Source organism: Chiloscyllium plagiosum, chromosome 1, assembly GCF_004010195.1.
Source record: "Chiloscyllium plagiosum isolate BGI_BamShark_2017 chromosome 1, ASM401019v2, whole genome shotgun sequence".
NCBI lineage: Eukaryota > Metazoa > Chordata > Chondrichthyes > Orectolobiformes > Hemiscylliidae > Chiloscyllium > Chiloscyllium plagiosum.
In genome coordinates this window covers 7,188,477-7,203,662 of record NC_057710.1, presented here as the reverse complement: position 1 = coordinate 7,203,662, position 15,186 = coordinate 7,188,477, and the positions used below count along the sequence as shown (strand labels likewise).

Below are 15,186 nucleotides of genomic sequence, written 5' to 3'. Positions count from 1 at the left end.
ATATCAAAACCTTGGCTGTTCGTGCTACATTCCCCTGAGAATCCATCACCCCCTACATTTTCCAAAACAGCATACCTGATTGAAATGGGTATATCCACAAAAGACTCCTGCACTAGCTGCCTACCTCTCTTACCTTTCCTGGAGTTAACCCATTTATGTGACTCTATCTGAGATTTTCCCCCCTTCCTATAATTGCCATTCATCACATACTGTTGCTGTTGCAAATTCTTCATTTCTTCCAACTGTCTCTCCAACTGATCCATTCGATCTGATAAGATTCGCAGCCAACAGCATTTATGGCAGATATAATCCGCAGTAACCCTTAAACTCTCTTTACACTCCCACATCTGACAAGAAGTACATATCACTCTATTAAAGGCCATTTTTGCTCCTTCACAATATACAGACCCAGGAAATAACACCATCTTATTCCTCTACAAACACTGCTCCAGGTTAAATTAATAGTTATGACCTATATTTTTAGTTTAATCAAGAGACATATCTCCAAAAACATACGATCAAGAAAGAATCCACTCCACTCACTGCTGCAGCCTTTCTATTGGACACACTTAAACAACAGTTAACTTATCTGATTCTGTGCTGTGAACTTCGCCCAAACAGGTTCCTCCAAGATTAGTTGTGATTTTCACTGTTTGTTAATTTTCCCAGACGCACTCCGATGTCCAGTGATACATGAATTCAAAACAGCAAAAGCAGTAACTGTACAAATTCTCTCTCCCTCTCTCCTGCACTGACCTCACCATGTGCTTCCTTTGTCACTCTTCTCCCTTTTAAAACTGCTGTTGTTTTGACTTTTTTTCCCAAAGTTCCAAAACAATGCAACAGCATATAAAACAGTAATTTCTGCTCCTGCAATTTGAGGAATTCACCTCCAGCACCTAAAATACCTCAAAAAAAGGTGCAGCTGTTACAGCCAGAAATTTTTCCCATCCTCCATCTTGGATTACCTTCTTCATCTTGGATTAATATCTTACCTTTAACATGAAAATCCAAGCCAATTTCTCTTTATTTGTTCTCATAGGTTGAAGGAGAGAGAACAGTTCACTATGGAATGGACTGAGTCGAAGAAATGCATGTGGTGCAGTGATGTGAACTTAGTGTTGATGGTTTTTCGAAGGGAGCGCTGTTCACCAAATTTACCATCTAGAGTCATTATGAATTACCCATATATTCATATGTTAGCAAAGGCCAGTGCCTTTCTGACAGCAGAAATTGGCACAGTTGAAGGAGTAAACTGCAAATTAAGAATGGAAAACAGAAGTATACTGTTCTATCCAAATTATCTTACTTACCATCTCGTGGAAAAGACCCCATAGAAAACAGTGGAACTCTTGTCATTCTTGTCAGACTGAAGAGTAAAAACATCATGAATCTTTTCAAAAAACATCTCATTGTTCTCATCAGAGCACATCAAACGGGCTTTGAGAAAGGAGGTCCATTTCTTCTGGAGTGTTTTTTGACCACCGATGTCTCCCTAAGTAAAGGAAGACCTATTAGATGCTTTGCAATACTAGGTTAGCACACCATGTCATAACACATAGAAAGAGAAACATAGAAACTAGTAACAGGAGTAAGCCATTCAGCTCTTCAAGCTTGCTCCACTATTCGTCACTTATATTCTAACTCAATATGCTTTCTCTTCATATCACCAATTTATCCAGTGTTTCCAGGGCTGTATCCTTTAGTACTCTGGATTAACAGGCCCTGGTGACTTGTCACCCTTTAATTTCCCACTGTGGTAACATTGCTGGACTGTTCGTCCAGAGACCCAGGTAACACTCTGGGGACCCGGGTTCAAATCCAGCCATAGCAGATGGCGGGATTTGAATTCAATAAAGAAATTAAGAGTCTAATGATGATAATGAATCTATTGCCGATTGTCAAAAAAACCCATCTCATTCAACAATGTGCTTTCAGGAAGGAAACTGCCATTCTTACCTGGTCGAGACTATATGTGACTCCAGACCCACAGCAATGTGGCTGACTCTCAACTGACCCCTGAGATAGGTAATAAATGCTTGCCTAGCAGGCGATGCCTTCCTCACCTTTAATGAATAAAAACTTCTTGATACCTTTAAAATTCAAAACAAATATCTATCTCTTTCTTGAATATATTCAGTGACTACCTCCACAGACTTTGTGGTAGAAAATTACCAGGAGTGAGATGTTTCCTCATCTCAGCCCTAAATGGTCTCCTGAGATTGTGTCCCCTGGTTCTAGAGTTCCCAACCAGGGAAAACATCCTCCCTGCTTGTTTGTTAGAATTTTATATGTTTCAAATCTTTTAAACTCTAGTGAATACAAACCCGGTCGAATCGGTCTCTCCTCCTGGAACAGTCCTCCCAACCTCAGCCTCCACTGCACTCCCTCTGTGGCAAGAGCCTCAGCTGCACTGCCTTTCTGAGGAAGGGAGACCAAAACTGCATGTAATACTCCAGGTGTTGTCTCAACAAGGCCCTGTGTAACTGCAGTAAGACATTCAAAATTCTTGGTATGTACCACACATACCATTTACCTTCCTAATTCCTACTGTATCGCCCTGGATACTTTCATTGACAATACTTCCAAAGCTACTTAGAGACGTAGAGATGCACAGCACGGAAACAGACCCTTCGGTCCAACTCGTCTATGCTGACCAGATATCCCAACAAAATCAAGTCCCATTTGCCAGCACTTCACCTATATCCCTCCAAACCCTTCCTATTCATATACCCATCCAGATGCCTTTTAAATGCTGCAATTGTACCAGCCTCCACCACTTCCTCTGGCAGCTCATTCCATACACGTACCACCCTCTGTGTGAAAAAGTTGCCCCGTAGGTCTCTTTTATATCTCTCCCCTCTCACCCTAAACCTATGTCCTCTAGTTCTGGACACCCCTGACCCCAGGGAAAAGACTTTGCCTATTTACCCTATCCATGCCCCTCATAATTTTGTAAACCTCTATAAGGTCACCCCTCAGCCTCTGACGCTCCAGGGAAAACAGCTCCAGCCTGTTCAGCCTCTCCCTATTGCTCAAATCCTCCAACCTCCTTTAATATTTTGGATTATCAAGCTCTAGTGACTTGTTAGCCTTTAACTTCATTAATTTCCCCAGCATCACTTCCTTACTAATACTGATTTCCTTCAGCTCCACCCTCTCATGAGACTTTTGGTTCCCTAACAAATCCTGGAGATTATGTGTGTCCACCTTTGTGAAGACAGAACCCAAACTTGTGATCAATTATTTTGCCATTTCTTTGTTCTCCATTACAATTCCCCTGGCTTCTCTCTGTAAGGGACCAGAGCAACAGGTCAGTGAGTGTGGAAACTGGGAAAGAGCTTGAGTCTAAGGCAAACATAGCTAAGAGGAAGAGCAGTCAGGGAGAGGCTCCTGAGCTCAGCAGAACTGGAGGCTTGGATTGTATTTGTTTTAATGCAAGAAGAATAAGAGGTATGAGAGATTAATTTAAGAGCTGAAAATGTGTTGCTGGAACAGCGCAGCAGGTCAGGCAGCATCCAGGGAACAGGAGAATCGACGTTTCGGGCATAAGCCCTTCTTCAGGAATGAGGAAAGTGTGTCCAGCAGGCTAAGATAAAAGGTGGCTTAAAGCGGTCATATGGTCTACTTCTTTTCCTACTTCTTATGGCCTTATGAAGCTGATTGATACTACATAGTTGAGGGCCAACAACCTTACAGCACTTGTGTGAAGAGATCCCTTGTGGTTGGAGGGTTCCTAGGCGGAAGATGAGGCCCTCTTCCTCCAACCGTCGTGTTGTGGTGAGGTCTGGCGATGGAGGAGTCCAAAGACCTGCATATCTTTGGTGGAGTGGGAGGGGAAGTTGAAGTGTTGAGCCACAGGGTGGTTGGGTTGGTTGGTCTGGGTGTCCCAGAGGTGTTCTCTGAAACGTTCCGCAAGTAGGCGGCCTGTCTCCCCAATATAGAGGAGGCCACATCGGGTGCAGCGGATGCAATAGATGATGTGTATGGAGGTGCAGGTGAATTTGTGGCGGATATGGAAGTTTCCTTTGGGGCCTTGGAGGGAAGTGAGGGGGGAGTGTGGGCGCAAGTCTTGCACCTCCTGCAGTTGCAGGGGAAGGTGCCGGGAGTGGAGGTTGGGTTGGTGGGGGGTGTGGATCTGACAAGGAAGTCACGGAGGGAGTGGTCTTTAAGGAATGCTGATAGGGATGGGGAGATTAATTTAAGAGCCTGGATTAATATATGTAATTATGATATTGTTGCTATGACAGGGACATGATTGAAAGAGGGACAGGATTGTCAGCTTAATGTTCAAAGATATCAATGTTTAAGGCAAAACAGACGAAGAAGCAACAGAGATGGAGGAGTTGCATTACTGGTTAGGGAGCAGGTCACAGCTGTGTCGAAGGAGGACATCCTGAAGGGATATTGCAGCAAAGCATTATGGGTAGAGCTCAGAAATAGGAAGGATGCAATCAGAATGCTGTGATTGTACTAGACTTCGCAGCTGCCAGCAGGAACTTGAGAAGAAATCCATAGTCAGATTCTGGAAAGATGGGAAAATAACAGGATTGTTGTGGTGGGTGATTTTAACTTCCCCCATATTGACTGGGACTCCCTTAATGACAGGGGTTTAGACAGGGAGAAATTTGATAGGTGTATCCAGTTTTTTTGAAACAGTATGTGGATAGTCCAATGAGGGAGGGGGGCCATACTAGACCTGATATTGGGAAATGAGCCCAGCCAAGTTTAAATGGGGGGAGCATTTTGGGAATAGTGATCATTATTCCATTAGTTTTCAGATACTTATGAATAAGGACAAGAGTGGACCTTGGATGAAGCTTAATTTAGGGGAAGGCCAACTGTAACTGAATTAGGCAAGAATTGGACAATGTCGATTGGAAGTGGCTGTTTGAAAGTAAATCCATATAGCAGGCTTTAAGGACCAGTTTAACTGGTGTGCAGAACAAGCATGTTCCTCAGAAAACAAAAGCGAGGAATGGCAGAATTTGGGAACCTTGGGTGCCACGGAAAATGATCAGTTTAGTCGAAACAAAAAGGAAGCATACCTAAGGTCTAGGCAACTAAAACCAGAAGAATATCCTTGAAGAATCTACAGAAAATAGGAAGGAGCTCAAATAGGGAGTTAGGAGGGCTAAAAGGGGCTATAAAATGTCTTTGGCCAGCAGGGTTAAGGAGAATCTCAAGGCACTTTATACATATCTTAGGAGCAACAGTGTAGCTAGGGAAAGAGTAGGCAGACTCAGAGATAAAGGAAGGAGGTTATGTGTGGAGCCAGAGAATTGGGGATATCCTTAATGAGTACTTTACATCAATATTCAGAAAGAGGGGAATGTGATGGATGTTAAGGTGAGGGTAGGTTTGTGAATACTCTCAGGCAGGTCAAAATAATGAAGGATGCCTTGAAATACATTAAGGAAGACGTGCCCAGGGGCAGATGGAATGTATTCCAGGATACAGTGGGAGGAAAGGGAAGAAATAGCTAGGGCCTTAACAGATATCTTTGCATCCTCTTTGTCCTCTTGTGTGATTCCAAAAGACTGAAGAATGTTGTTTCTTTTTCTTAAGAATGGAAACAGAGATAACCCAGGTAATTAGAGGTAGGTGGGCCTGATGTCAGTGGTGGGCAAGTTATTGGAGGAGATACTGAGAGACTGAATTTATTCACATTTGGAAGCGAATGGACTTGTTAGTGAAAGGCAGCATGGGTTTGTGAGGGGAAGGTCATGTCTCACTAACTTGGGTTTTTTGAGAAGTTATCAAGGACGATTGATGAGGAACTTGATGTTATCTACACGGATTACAATAGGGCATTTGATAACTCATAGCAGGCTGCTACATAAGGTGGAGTCTCATGGGATCCAGGGTGAGCTGACTAAGTGGATACAAAACTGGCTTGGTCATAGAAAACAAAGAGTAGTTGTGGAAGGGTGTTTCTCAGAATGGAGATCAGTAACTAGTGATGGTCCACAGGGATCAGTGCTATGACCTTCTTAGATTGTAATATATATATAAATGGTGGAATATGCCCAATACGTCGATTCTCCTGCTCCTTGGATGCTGCCTGACCTGCTGTGCTTTTCCAGCACTACACTTTCAGTCGGATTAGTAAGTTTGAGGATGACACCAAAATTGGCCAAGTTGCAGATCGTGAGCAGGATTGTCAAATGATGCAGTAGGATATAGACTAAATCCTAGAGTCATCGGGTCTTTGGTCTAACCAGTCAATGCCAAATTTAATCCCAAACTGAACTAGTCCCACCTGCCTGCTCCTGGTCCATATCCCTCCAAATCTTTCCTATTCATGTACTCATCCAAATGTCTTTTAAACATTGTAATTGTACCTGAATCCACCACTTCCTCAGGAAGTTCATTTTTCACAAACCAACCTCTGTTTAAAAAAAAGCGCCTCTTATGTATTTTTTAAATCTCTCTCCTCTCATCCTAGTCTTGAAGTTCCCCGTTCCCCACTTCTCAGTATTTTATAAACTACTATCAGGTTACCTCTCAACCTCCTACACTGCACTGAAAAATGTCCCAGCCTTTCTTTATAACTCAAACCTTCCATACCCAGCAACACCCTGCTAAATATCTTCTGAACCTGCCTAGCTTAATAATATCCTTCCTATAACTGGACGACCAGAACTGAACATAGTATTCCAGAAGAGGCCTCACCAATGTTCAGTACAACCTCAACATAATGTCCCAACTCCTATACTCAAAGGATTGAGCAATGAAGGCAAACATGCCAAATGCCTTTTTAATCATCTTGTCTATATGTGACACAAACTTTAAAGCATTACGTATCTGCATCCCTGGGTCCATCTGTTCTACAGCACTATCGAAGGCCCTACCCTTGTCTATTGTACCAAAATGCAACATCTCACATTTAACTATATTGAACTTCATCTGCCATTTTTCAGCCCATTGACCCATTTCATCAAAATCCTTTGTAATCTTAGAAAACCTTCTTGACTGTCTACTATGCCACCAATTTTGGTGTCATCCACAATAGATTACAGATTTGGGCAGTGAAATGGCAGATTGAATTTAATCCAGACAAATGGAAGAGGATGAATTTAGGAAAATCAAATTCAGGTGCAAATTCTACAATAAATGTCAGAACCCTTAGGAGCATTGACATAGAGGGATCTGGGTGTACAGGTCGACAGATCTCTCAAAGTGGCAACACTGGTGGATGAGGTGATCCAATAAGACATACAGCATGCTTGCCTTCAATCAGCCAGGGCATCGAATATAAAAGTTGGCCAGTTATGTTACAGCTGTACAAAACTTTGTGAGACCACATTTGGAATGTTGCATGCAGCTCTGGTCACCACACTACCAGAAGGATGTGGGTATTTTGGAAAAGGTGAAGAGAAGGTTTACCAAGATGTTGCTTGGTCTGGAGGGTATGAGGAGAGGATATATAAACTCGGAAAGACGGAGGCTGATGGGCAACCTGACAGGTCTACAAAATGATGAGAGACATAGATAGGGTGGAATGGTCAGAGGCTTTTTTCTAGGGTGGAAAGAGGGTAAGTTTCCCTGCACTTCTCCCCTAAAATGTTTCACACAGAGGGTGATGGATGCCTGGAGTGCACAGTCAGTGGATGTGGTGGAAGCAGACACATTAACAACATTGAAGGCGTATCTTGATTCACACATGAATGTGAGGCAGTGGGCTAGATTCCATTTATAGGCAATAAGAAATGGATCTAAATAAGGATTAGGAATCAGTGTAGGCTTGGTGGGCTGCAGGGCCGTAGCATACTGTTGTGCAGAGGGACCTGGGTGTCACTGTGCATGAATCACAGAAGGTTGAGCTGGAGGTACAACAAATGATTAAGAAGGTAAATGGAATTTTGTCCTTAATTGCTAAAGGGATTGAGTTTTGAAGCAGGAATGTTAGGTTGCAGCTGTATGGGGCACTGGTGAGGTCACACATGGAGTGATGCGTGCAGTTTTGGCCTGGCACTGGAGGGGGTGCAGAGGAGGTTCACGAGGTTGATTCCGGAGCTGAGGGGATTGGCTTGTGAGGAGAGGCTGCGTAGACTGCAATTATATTCATTGGAATTCAGAAGAATGAGGTGGGGGATCTTATAGAAACATAAACAATTATAAAGGGAATAGATAAGATACAAGTAGAGTGGCAGGTGAAACTACGACAAGACAGCATAGCCTCAAAATTAGTGAGAGCAGATTTAGGACTAAATTAAAGAGGAATTTCTTAACCCAGAGGATTGTGAATCTATGGAATTCCCTAGCCAGTGAAGTAGTTGACAGTAATTCAGTAAATGTTTTTAAAGCTAAGATTTTTTTTTAACAATAAAGGAATTAAGAGTTACGGTGAGTGCGTGGGTAAGTGGAGCTGAGTCCATGAAAAGATCAGGCATGATCTTATTGAATTGTGGAGCAAGTTCAAGGGGCCAGATGGCCTACTCCTGCTCCTAGCTCTTATGTTCTCACGTTCCTATGCTGCATTATATTGTATATAGGATGAACAAAGGCAAATCAGGAGATGTAATATTTTTGGTTTTCCAATAGGCATTTGACAAGGTACTACACTTTAGGATACTTAATATCCTGTGGTCCTCGGACAGGATATTAGTATGACAGAGGATTACTGACAAATGGAAATTTGAGATTGAGGGGGGCATTTTCCGTGTGATAGTCCATATCTAGTGACGTAGCAGAGGGATTACAATAATTCTCAATAATAGTGTCCGCAGCGGGGAGGTGATAGCCTAGTGGTATTATCACTGGATTGTTAATCCAGAGCCCCAGGTAATGTCTTGGGGACCCTGGGTTGAATCTTGTCAAGACAGATGATGGAATTTTGAAACTTGGGAAGAGTAGAGCAAGGCCAAAGAAAAAAGGTTTAGTGTCAGAAATGATAAACAAAGTGTGACAGGAAGGAATAGAGTCAAATGTAAGAGTCAACTAACAGATAAGATTCAAATTTAAAAAGCATAAAAAAAATTTGAAGGTTCTGTATCTAAACGCATATAACATTCGAAATGAAACAGATTAACTAAAAGGGAAACTATAAATCAGTAAATACAATCTAGTAGGCATTCCATCTGTCTCATCTTCCTAATTCTATACTGACTTGCCTGTGGTCGCCTGTACCTGTGTTTTTATTTTTGCCTCTGTTTACCTATTATTTACTATCTATGCTACTTAACTCTGTGATCTGTCTGTATTGCTCGCAAAACAAAGCTTTTCACTGTGCCTCAGTACACGTGACAATAAAATCAATTCAATTCAATTCAATTCAGTACAATACTGGGAGTAACCCAAAGATTACTATTTCAAAGATCCTGTTTGCTAATTTTCTACCTAGCTCCCTGCATTATGATTGCATGACCACACATTCCCTCCTTTCTGTTGTGAGGACCAATGTGGACCATGAGTTTTGGCTGTTCACCCTCATGCAGAAGAATTTCCTGCAGTCATCTGTCTGTGAGCCTAGCACTAGCTAATATCACCATAATGGTCCTTGAATGCAGGTTCCATTCCACCTTCATTTGAATGTAAGCCATCACCTCAGTGATTTTACATTTTCCTAACTTGTAATTAGTGACATGTTCCTTTGTTGACAGGTTTGCATTTGTACTGGTCTCACTCTCTTCTCTGGTCTCACACTCTTTTTTTGTCTCACTCTCTTCTCGCATCTCGTAAAGCTTCCCAGTCTCTGCAGCCATCCTCGTTCTCCCACACCACCTTTTGCCCATCCTTCCCTCCACTCTACTACCTAAATCCCTCTCCCAACTCCTCTTGCTAGCTCCTGCTCTCTCTTTCTCTCTCCTTCCCAGCCTTTCTGCCTCTCAGGTCTCTTAAATTATAAGATATAGGGAAGATCACTATCATCCTAGTCCCCAATAAAACATCAGGCAATGTGCCTTAATGACTACTGCCCAGTGGCTCTGACATCCATCATTATGAAGTACTTCAAGAACTTAGCAATGGCACACAGCAACTCCAGCCTCCCAGACTTCCTTAATCCACTAAAATTCATGTACTGTCATAACAGGTCCACAGCAGACACCACCTCTGTTACCCTACACTGATCCTGGAACATGTGGATGACAAGGACACCCATGTCAGGTTCCTATCTATTAATCTGAGCTCCACTTTTAACACTATAATTTTAACCTATCATCTCCAAGCTCCGAGACCTCAGTCTCTGCTTCCCCCCCATGCAACTGGATCTTCAACTTCCTTACCTGCAGACAGCACTCAGTAAGGATTGGTGACAACACCACCTCTACGAAAATCCTCAACACCAGTGCCCCTCAACGGTTGTACACAACTCCTTACTTTACTCCTTATACACTCATAACTGTGTGGCCAAATTCAACCCCAACTCCATTTACAAATTTGCTGACGATACCACCATATTTGATATTAAACAGCGATGAGACAGAGTAAAGGAAAAAGATAGCTTGATGGCATGGTGCAAAACTAACAATATCTCTCTCAATATCAGCAAAATGAAGGAGCTGGTTATCGACTTCAGGAAGCAGAGTGGAGGACATGCCTCTGTCTGTATCAGTGATGTTGAGGTGGAGGGGGTTAAAAGCTTCAAGTTCTATCCAAGTCCATCCATGTTGATGCTACAGTCAAGAAAACACAACAATGCCTCTACTTCGTCAACTTCAAAAAACAATGCAACAACATATAAAACAGTCATTGCTGCTCCTGGAATTCGAGGAAATCACCTTCAGCACCTAAAATACCTCAAAAAAGGAGCAGCTGGTCCAGTCAGAAATTTTTACACTCCTCCAAATTTGGATTACCCAGAAAGAGAATCGTGAGGGACAGGATGTACATGTATTTGGAAAAGCAAGTACTGATTAGGGACAGTCAACATGGCTTTGTGTGTGGGAAATCATGTCTCACAAACTTGATTGAGTGTTTTGAAGAAGTAACAAAGAGGATTGATGAGGGCAGAGCGGTAGATATGATCTATATGGACTTCAGTAAAGCGTTCGACAAGGTTCCCCATGGGAGACTGATTAGCAAGGTTAGATCTCATGGAATACAGGGAGAACTAGCCATTTGGATACAGAACTGGCTCAAAGGTAGAAGAGAGAGGGTGGTGGTGGAGGGTTGTTTTTCACACTGGAGGCCTATAAGCAGTGAAGTGCCACAAGGATTGGTGCTGGGTCCTCTACTTTTCCTCACTTACATAAATGATTTGGATGCGAGCATAAGAGAGGTACAGTTAGTAAATTTGCAGATGACACCAAAATTGGAGGTGTAGTGGACAGCGAAGAGGGTTACCTCAGATTACAACAGGATCTTGACCAGATGGGCCAATGGGCTGAGAAGTGGCAGGCGGAGTTTAATTCAGATAAATGCGAGGTGCCAAATTTTGGGAAAGCAAATCTTAGCAGGATTTATACACTTAATGGTACGGTCCTAGGGGGTGTTGCTGGTTCATAGCTCCTTGAAAGTGGAGTCACAGGTACATAGGATAGTGAAGAATGAGTTTGGTATGCTTTCCTTTATTGGTCCGAGTATTGAGTACAGGAGTTGGGAGGTCATGTTGTGGCTGTACAGGACATTGGTTAAGCCACTGATGGAATATTGCATGCAATTCTGGTCTCCTTCCTATCTGAAAGTTGTTGTGAAACTTGAACGGGTTCAGAAAAGATTTACAAGGATGTTGTCAGGGTTGGAGGATTTGAGCTACAGGGAGAGGCTGAATAGACTGGGGCTGTTTTCCCTGAAGCGTCGGAGGCTGTTGGGTGACCTTATAGACGTTTACAAAATCATGAGGGGCATGGATAGGGTAAATAAACAAAGTCTTTTCGCTGGGGTCGGGGAGTCCAGAACTAGAGGGCATAGGTTTAGGGTGAGAGGGGAAAAATATAAAAGAGAACTAAGGGGCAACCTTTTCACTCAGAGAGTGGTACGTGTATGGAATGTGCTGCCAGAGGATGTGGTGGAGGCTGGTACAATTGCAACATTTAAAAAGCATCTGGATGGGTATATAAATAGGAAGGGTTTGGAGGGATATGTGCCGGGTGCTGGCAGGTGGGGCGCGATTGGGTTAGGATATCTGCTCAGCATGGACGGGTTGGACCGAATGGTCTGTTTCCATGCTGTACATCACTATGGCTCTATGACTCCTCGGGAGGCTAAGGAAATTCAGCATATCCGCAATGACTTTTACCAATTTTTATAGATGGACCACAGAAAGCATCCTGCATCACAGCTTGGTATGGAAACTGCTGTGCCCAAAACCATAAGAACTTACAGATATATGAACACAACCCAGACCATCACAAAAGCCAGTCTTCCTTCAAATTGACTCTGTCTACACTTGCTGCTACCTCAGACGAGCAGCCAACATAATCAAAGATTCTCAAACCCCAGCTATACTCTCTTCATCCTCTTTCACTGGACAGAAGATACAAAAGTTTGAGGACACGCACCAACAGATTTTAGAAGTCTCCTGACAAAGTTTGCTAAATTGTAACCACTGTTTCACTGTATTGACACAAGAAGGATTTAATTGCAGAGAGCACAAATGCAAGTTCCGGATTACTTTCTCCAGGACAGATTTCCTTTTGTGGCCCAGTGTTAGTTATTATTGTCAGTAGATGCCTTATGGAGCAGCACTCAACCCTTAATTGACTACTATTTCAAAGCAGTACTTTAAAAAGGCAATTGGATTCAGTACTGTGAGAATCATGTGACTAAACCGCCCGCAGGAAGAGAGGCAATTACCATCAATACAATGGTTTGCAATCAGATATCCAAGCTCAGTCTCCATCTGGCTCTGAGCTGTAGCTCCTCAAGCCACACACAAGGAGAAATGGAAAACTCACAAAGCAAGAAGAGGGTTCAGAGAAAGCTCACTGTCCACTTTTGTCATCTGTAACAAATGTGGCAGAAGCTGGTATGCCAGAGCGGGCCTACTGAGCCACACCAGACAATACCCAACAGTTAAGTACAGAAGTGAAATTCATCACAGAAGACTGAAGTCTGTCAAAGATAAAGACATGCTATTGGAAACCGTTGTGTTTACTCCTTAAACCTGAAGATAGGAACAGGAAAATAGAAATAAAAATCGTTCAGTGATTTATTTGTAATGCATCAAAATTATGCAGTAAGTAACATAAGAACACTTGTTTTTTTCAATGATTGAAATCAGTGGTAAATATTCTCATGCTGAAATCCCTAACCAAATATTAGGGGCTTTCCCCCAGCCTTGCTTTCACTTCAGGTTCCACTTCCAATCTTACCACACTGCACACAAATTGCATGTCATTTCCAGTTCCAATTATTTTAGTTTGAGGGTATGTTTAGAATGATTCTCTCCAGGCCGAGAGCCTCGCAGGAGTTATGGAACAGGTTCACTTGGAAGTCAGTGCTACTGATTTTCAGGTGAGAACCACGTACCAGTTGTGAGGTGCAGAATTTTACTTCACAAAATAGATCCCCCTGTATCTGGCAACAGTAGTCTTTGCTGGGTTTTTTTTCGACGTGGCAATTTGGCAATGGTTAGTTGGTGATAGTGTAGTGATATTGTTATTGGACTAGTAATCCAAAATCAGAAGTCACATGACACCAGGTTACAGTCCAACAGGTTTATTTGAAATCACAAGCTTTCGGAGCGCTGCTCCTTGATCAGGTGAGGTCAACCACAACATGGCATTGTGTAACATCTGATTTTCTCCACCCTATACAACACCAGCACCACCACATCATAGTAGTCCAATGACCCAGGTAATGCTTGGGCTTGAATCCCAATATGGCAGATGGTGGAATTTGAATTTTTTAAAAATCTGGAATTAAAGTCTAAGACCATTTTTGTTTGGTTATCAGAACAATTCTTCTGGTTCACTGATATGTTTTAGGAAAGAAAATCTGCTTGTGATAAACTGGGTAACTTCATTAAAAGGTGCGATGGTCGATAGGCAATGGCTAATATTTAAAGAATGACTGTATGCACTGCAACAGTTCCTTTCTAAAATATAACAGGAGAAATGGCCCAATCGTGCTAACAAGAGGAATTATGGATATATTATACCCAAAGAGGAGTCATTTAAGGTAGGACCAAGAGATGGATTAAGTGCGGAAAATAGAGTAAACTTGTGAGGAACTTGAAAGTAGATTGCAAGAACTTATAATAAAAAGAAAAGGATTAATGAAGGTTAATGTTAGTCTCAGAGTTTGAAACAAATGAATTGATAATTGGAAAAAAAGGAAATTTCAGAGCAATTTAAAAATTGCTTTGATTTGGTCTTCTTAAAATAAAACATAAGTAACTTTTCATAAATGCCAGAGGAGCAAGAGTCTATTAAAAAAAGGAACAGAAAATGGGTATTAGTTGGAGTACTTAATGGAACTGAAAGCTGATACATCCCTAGGGTCTCATATTATAGAGTAATACAGTCATACAGTATGGAAACAGACACCCTCAGTCCAATTAGTCCATAAGACCATATGGGGCATAGGAGTGGAAGTAAGGCCATTCGACCCATCGAGTCCACTCCGCCATTCAATCATGGCTGATGGGCATTTCAACTCCACTTACCCGCATTCTCCCCGTAGCCCTTAATTCCTTGTGACATCAAGAATTTATCAATTTCTGCCTTGAAGACATTTAGCGTCCCGGCCTCCACTGCACTCTGCGGCAATGAATTCCACAGGCCCACCACTCTCTGGCTGAAGAAATGTCTCCGCATTTCTGTTCTGAATTTACCCCCTCTAATTCTAAGGCTGTGCCCACGGGTCCTAGACTCCTTGCCTAACAGAAACAATTTCCTAGCGTCCATCCTTTCCAAGCCATGTATTATCTTGTAAGTTTCTATTAGATCTCCCCTTAATCTTCTAAACTCCAATGAATACAATCCCAGGATCCTCAGCCGTTTCTCGTATGTCAGACCTACCATTCCAGGGATCATCCGTGTGAATCTCCGCAGGACATTTTCCAGTGCCAGTATGTGCTTCCTGAGGTGTGGGGACCAAAACTGGACACAGTACTCCAAATGGGGCCTAACCAGAGCTTTATAAAGTCTCAGTAGCACAACGGTGCTTTTATATTCCAACCCTCTTGAGATAAATGACAACATTGCATTCACTTTCTTAATCACGGACTCAACCTGCATGTTTACCTTTAGAGAATCCGCTACTAGCACTCCCAGATCCCTCTGTACTTTGGCTTTA

At 42.4% G+C, this 15,186-nt stretch overlaps 1 protein-coding gene across 1 annotated transcript in view; it reads right to left on the bottom strand.

Annotated features, from left to right (window-relative positions):
• sema4f (sema domain, immunoglobulin domain (Ig), transmembrane domain (TM) and short cytoplasmic domain, (semaphorin) 4F) overlaps positions 1 to 15,186 on the bottom strand; it is a 240,280-nt gene that overhangs the window by 52,128 nt on the left and 172,966 nt on the right. The window contains exon 8 of the mRNA XM_043691726.1: positions 1,314 to 1,495. Coding sequence (XP_043547661.1) covers positions 1,314 to 1,495 — 182 coding nt within the window. The remainder of the gene's footprint in view (positions 1 to 1,313; positions 1,496 to 15,186) is intronic.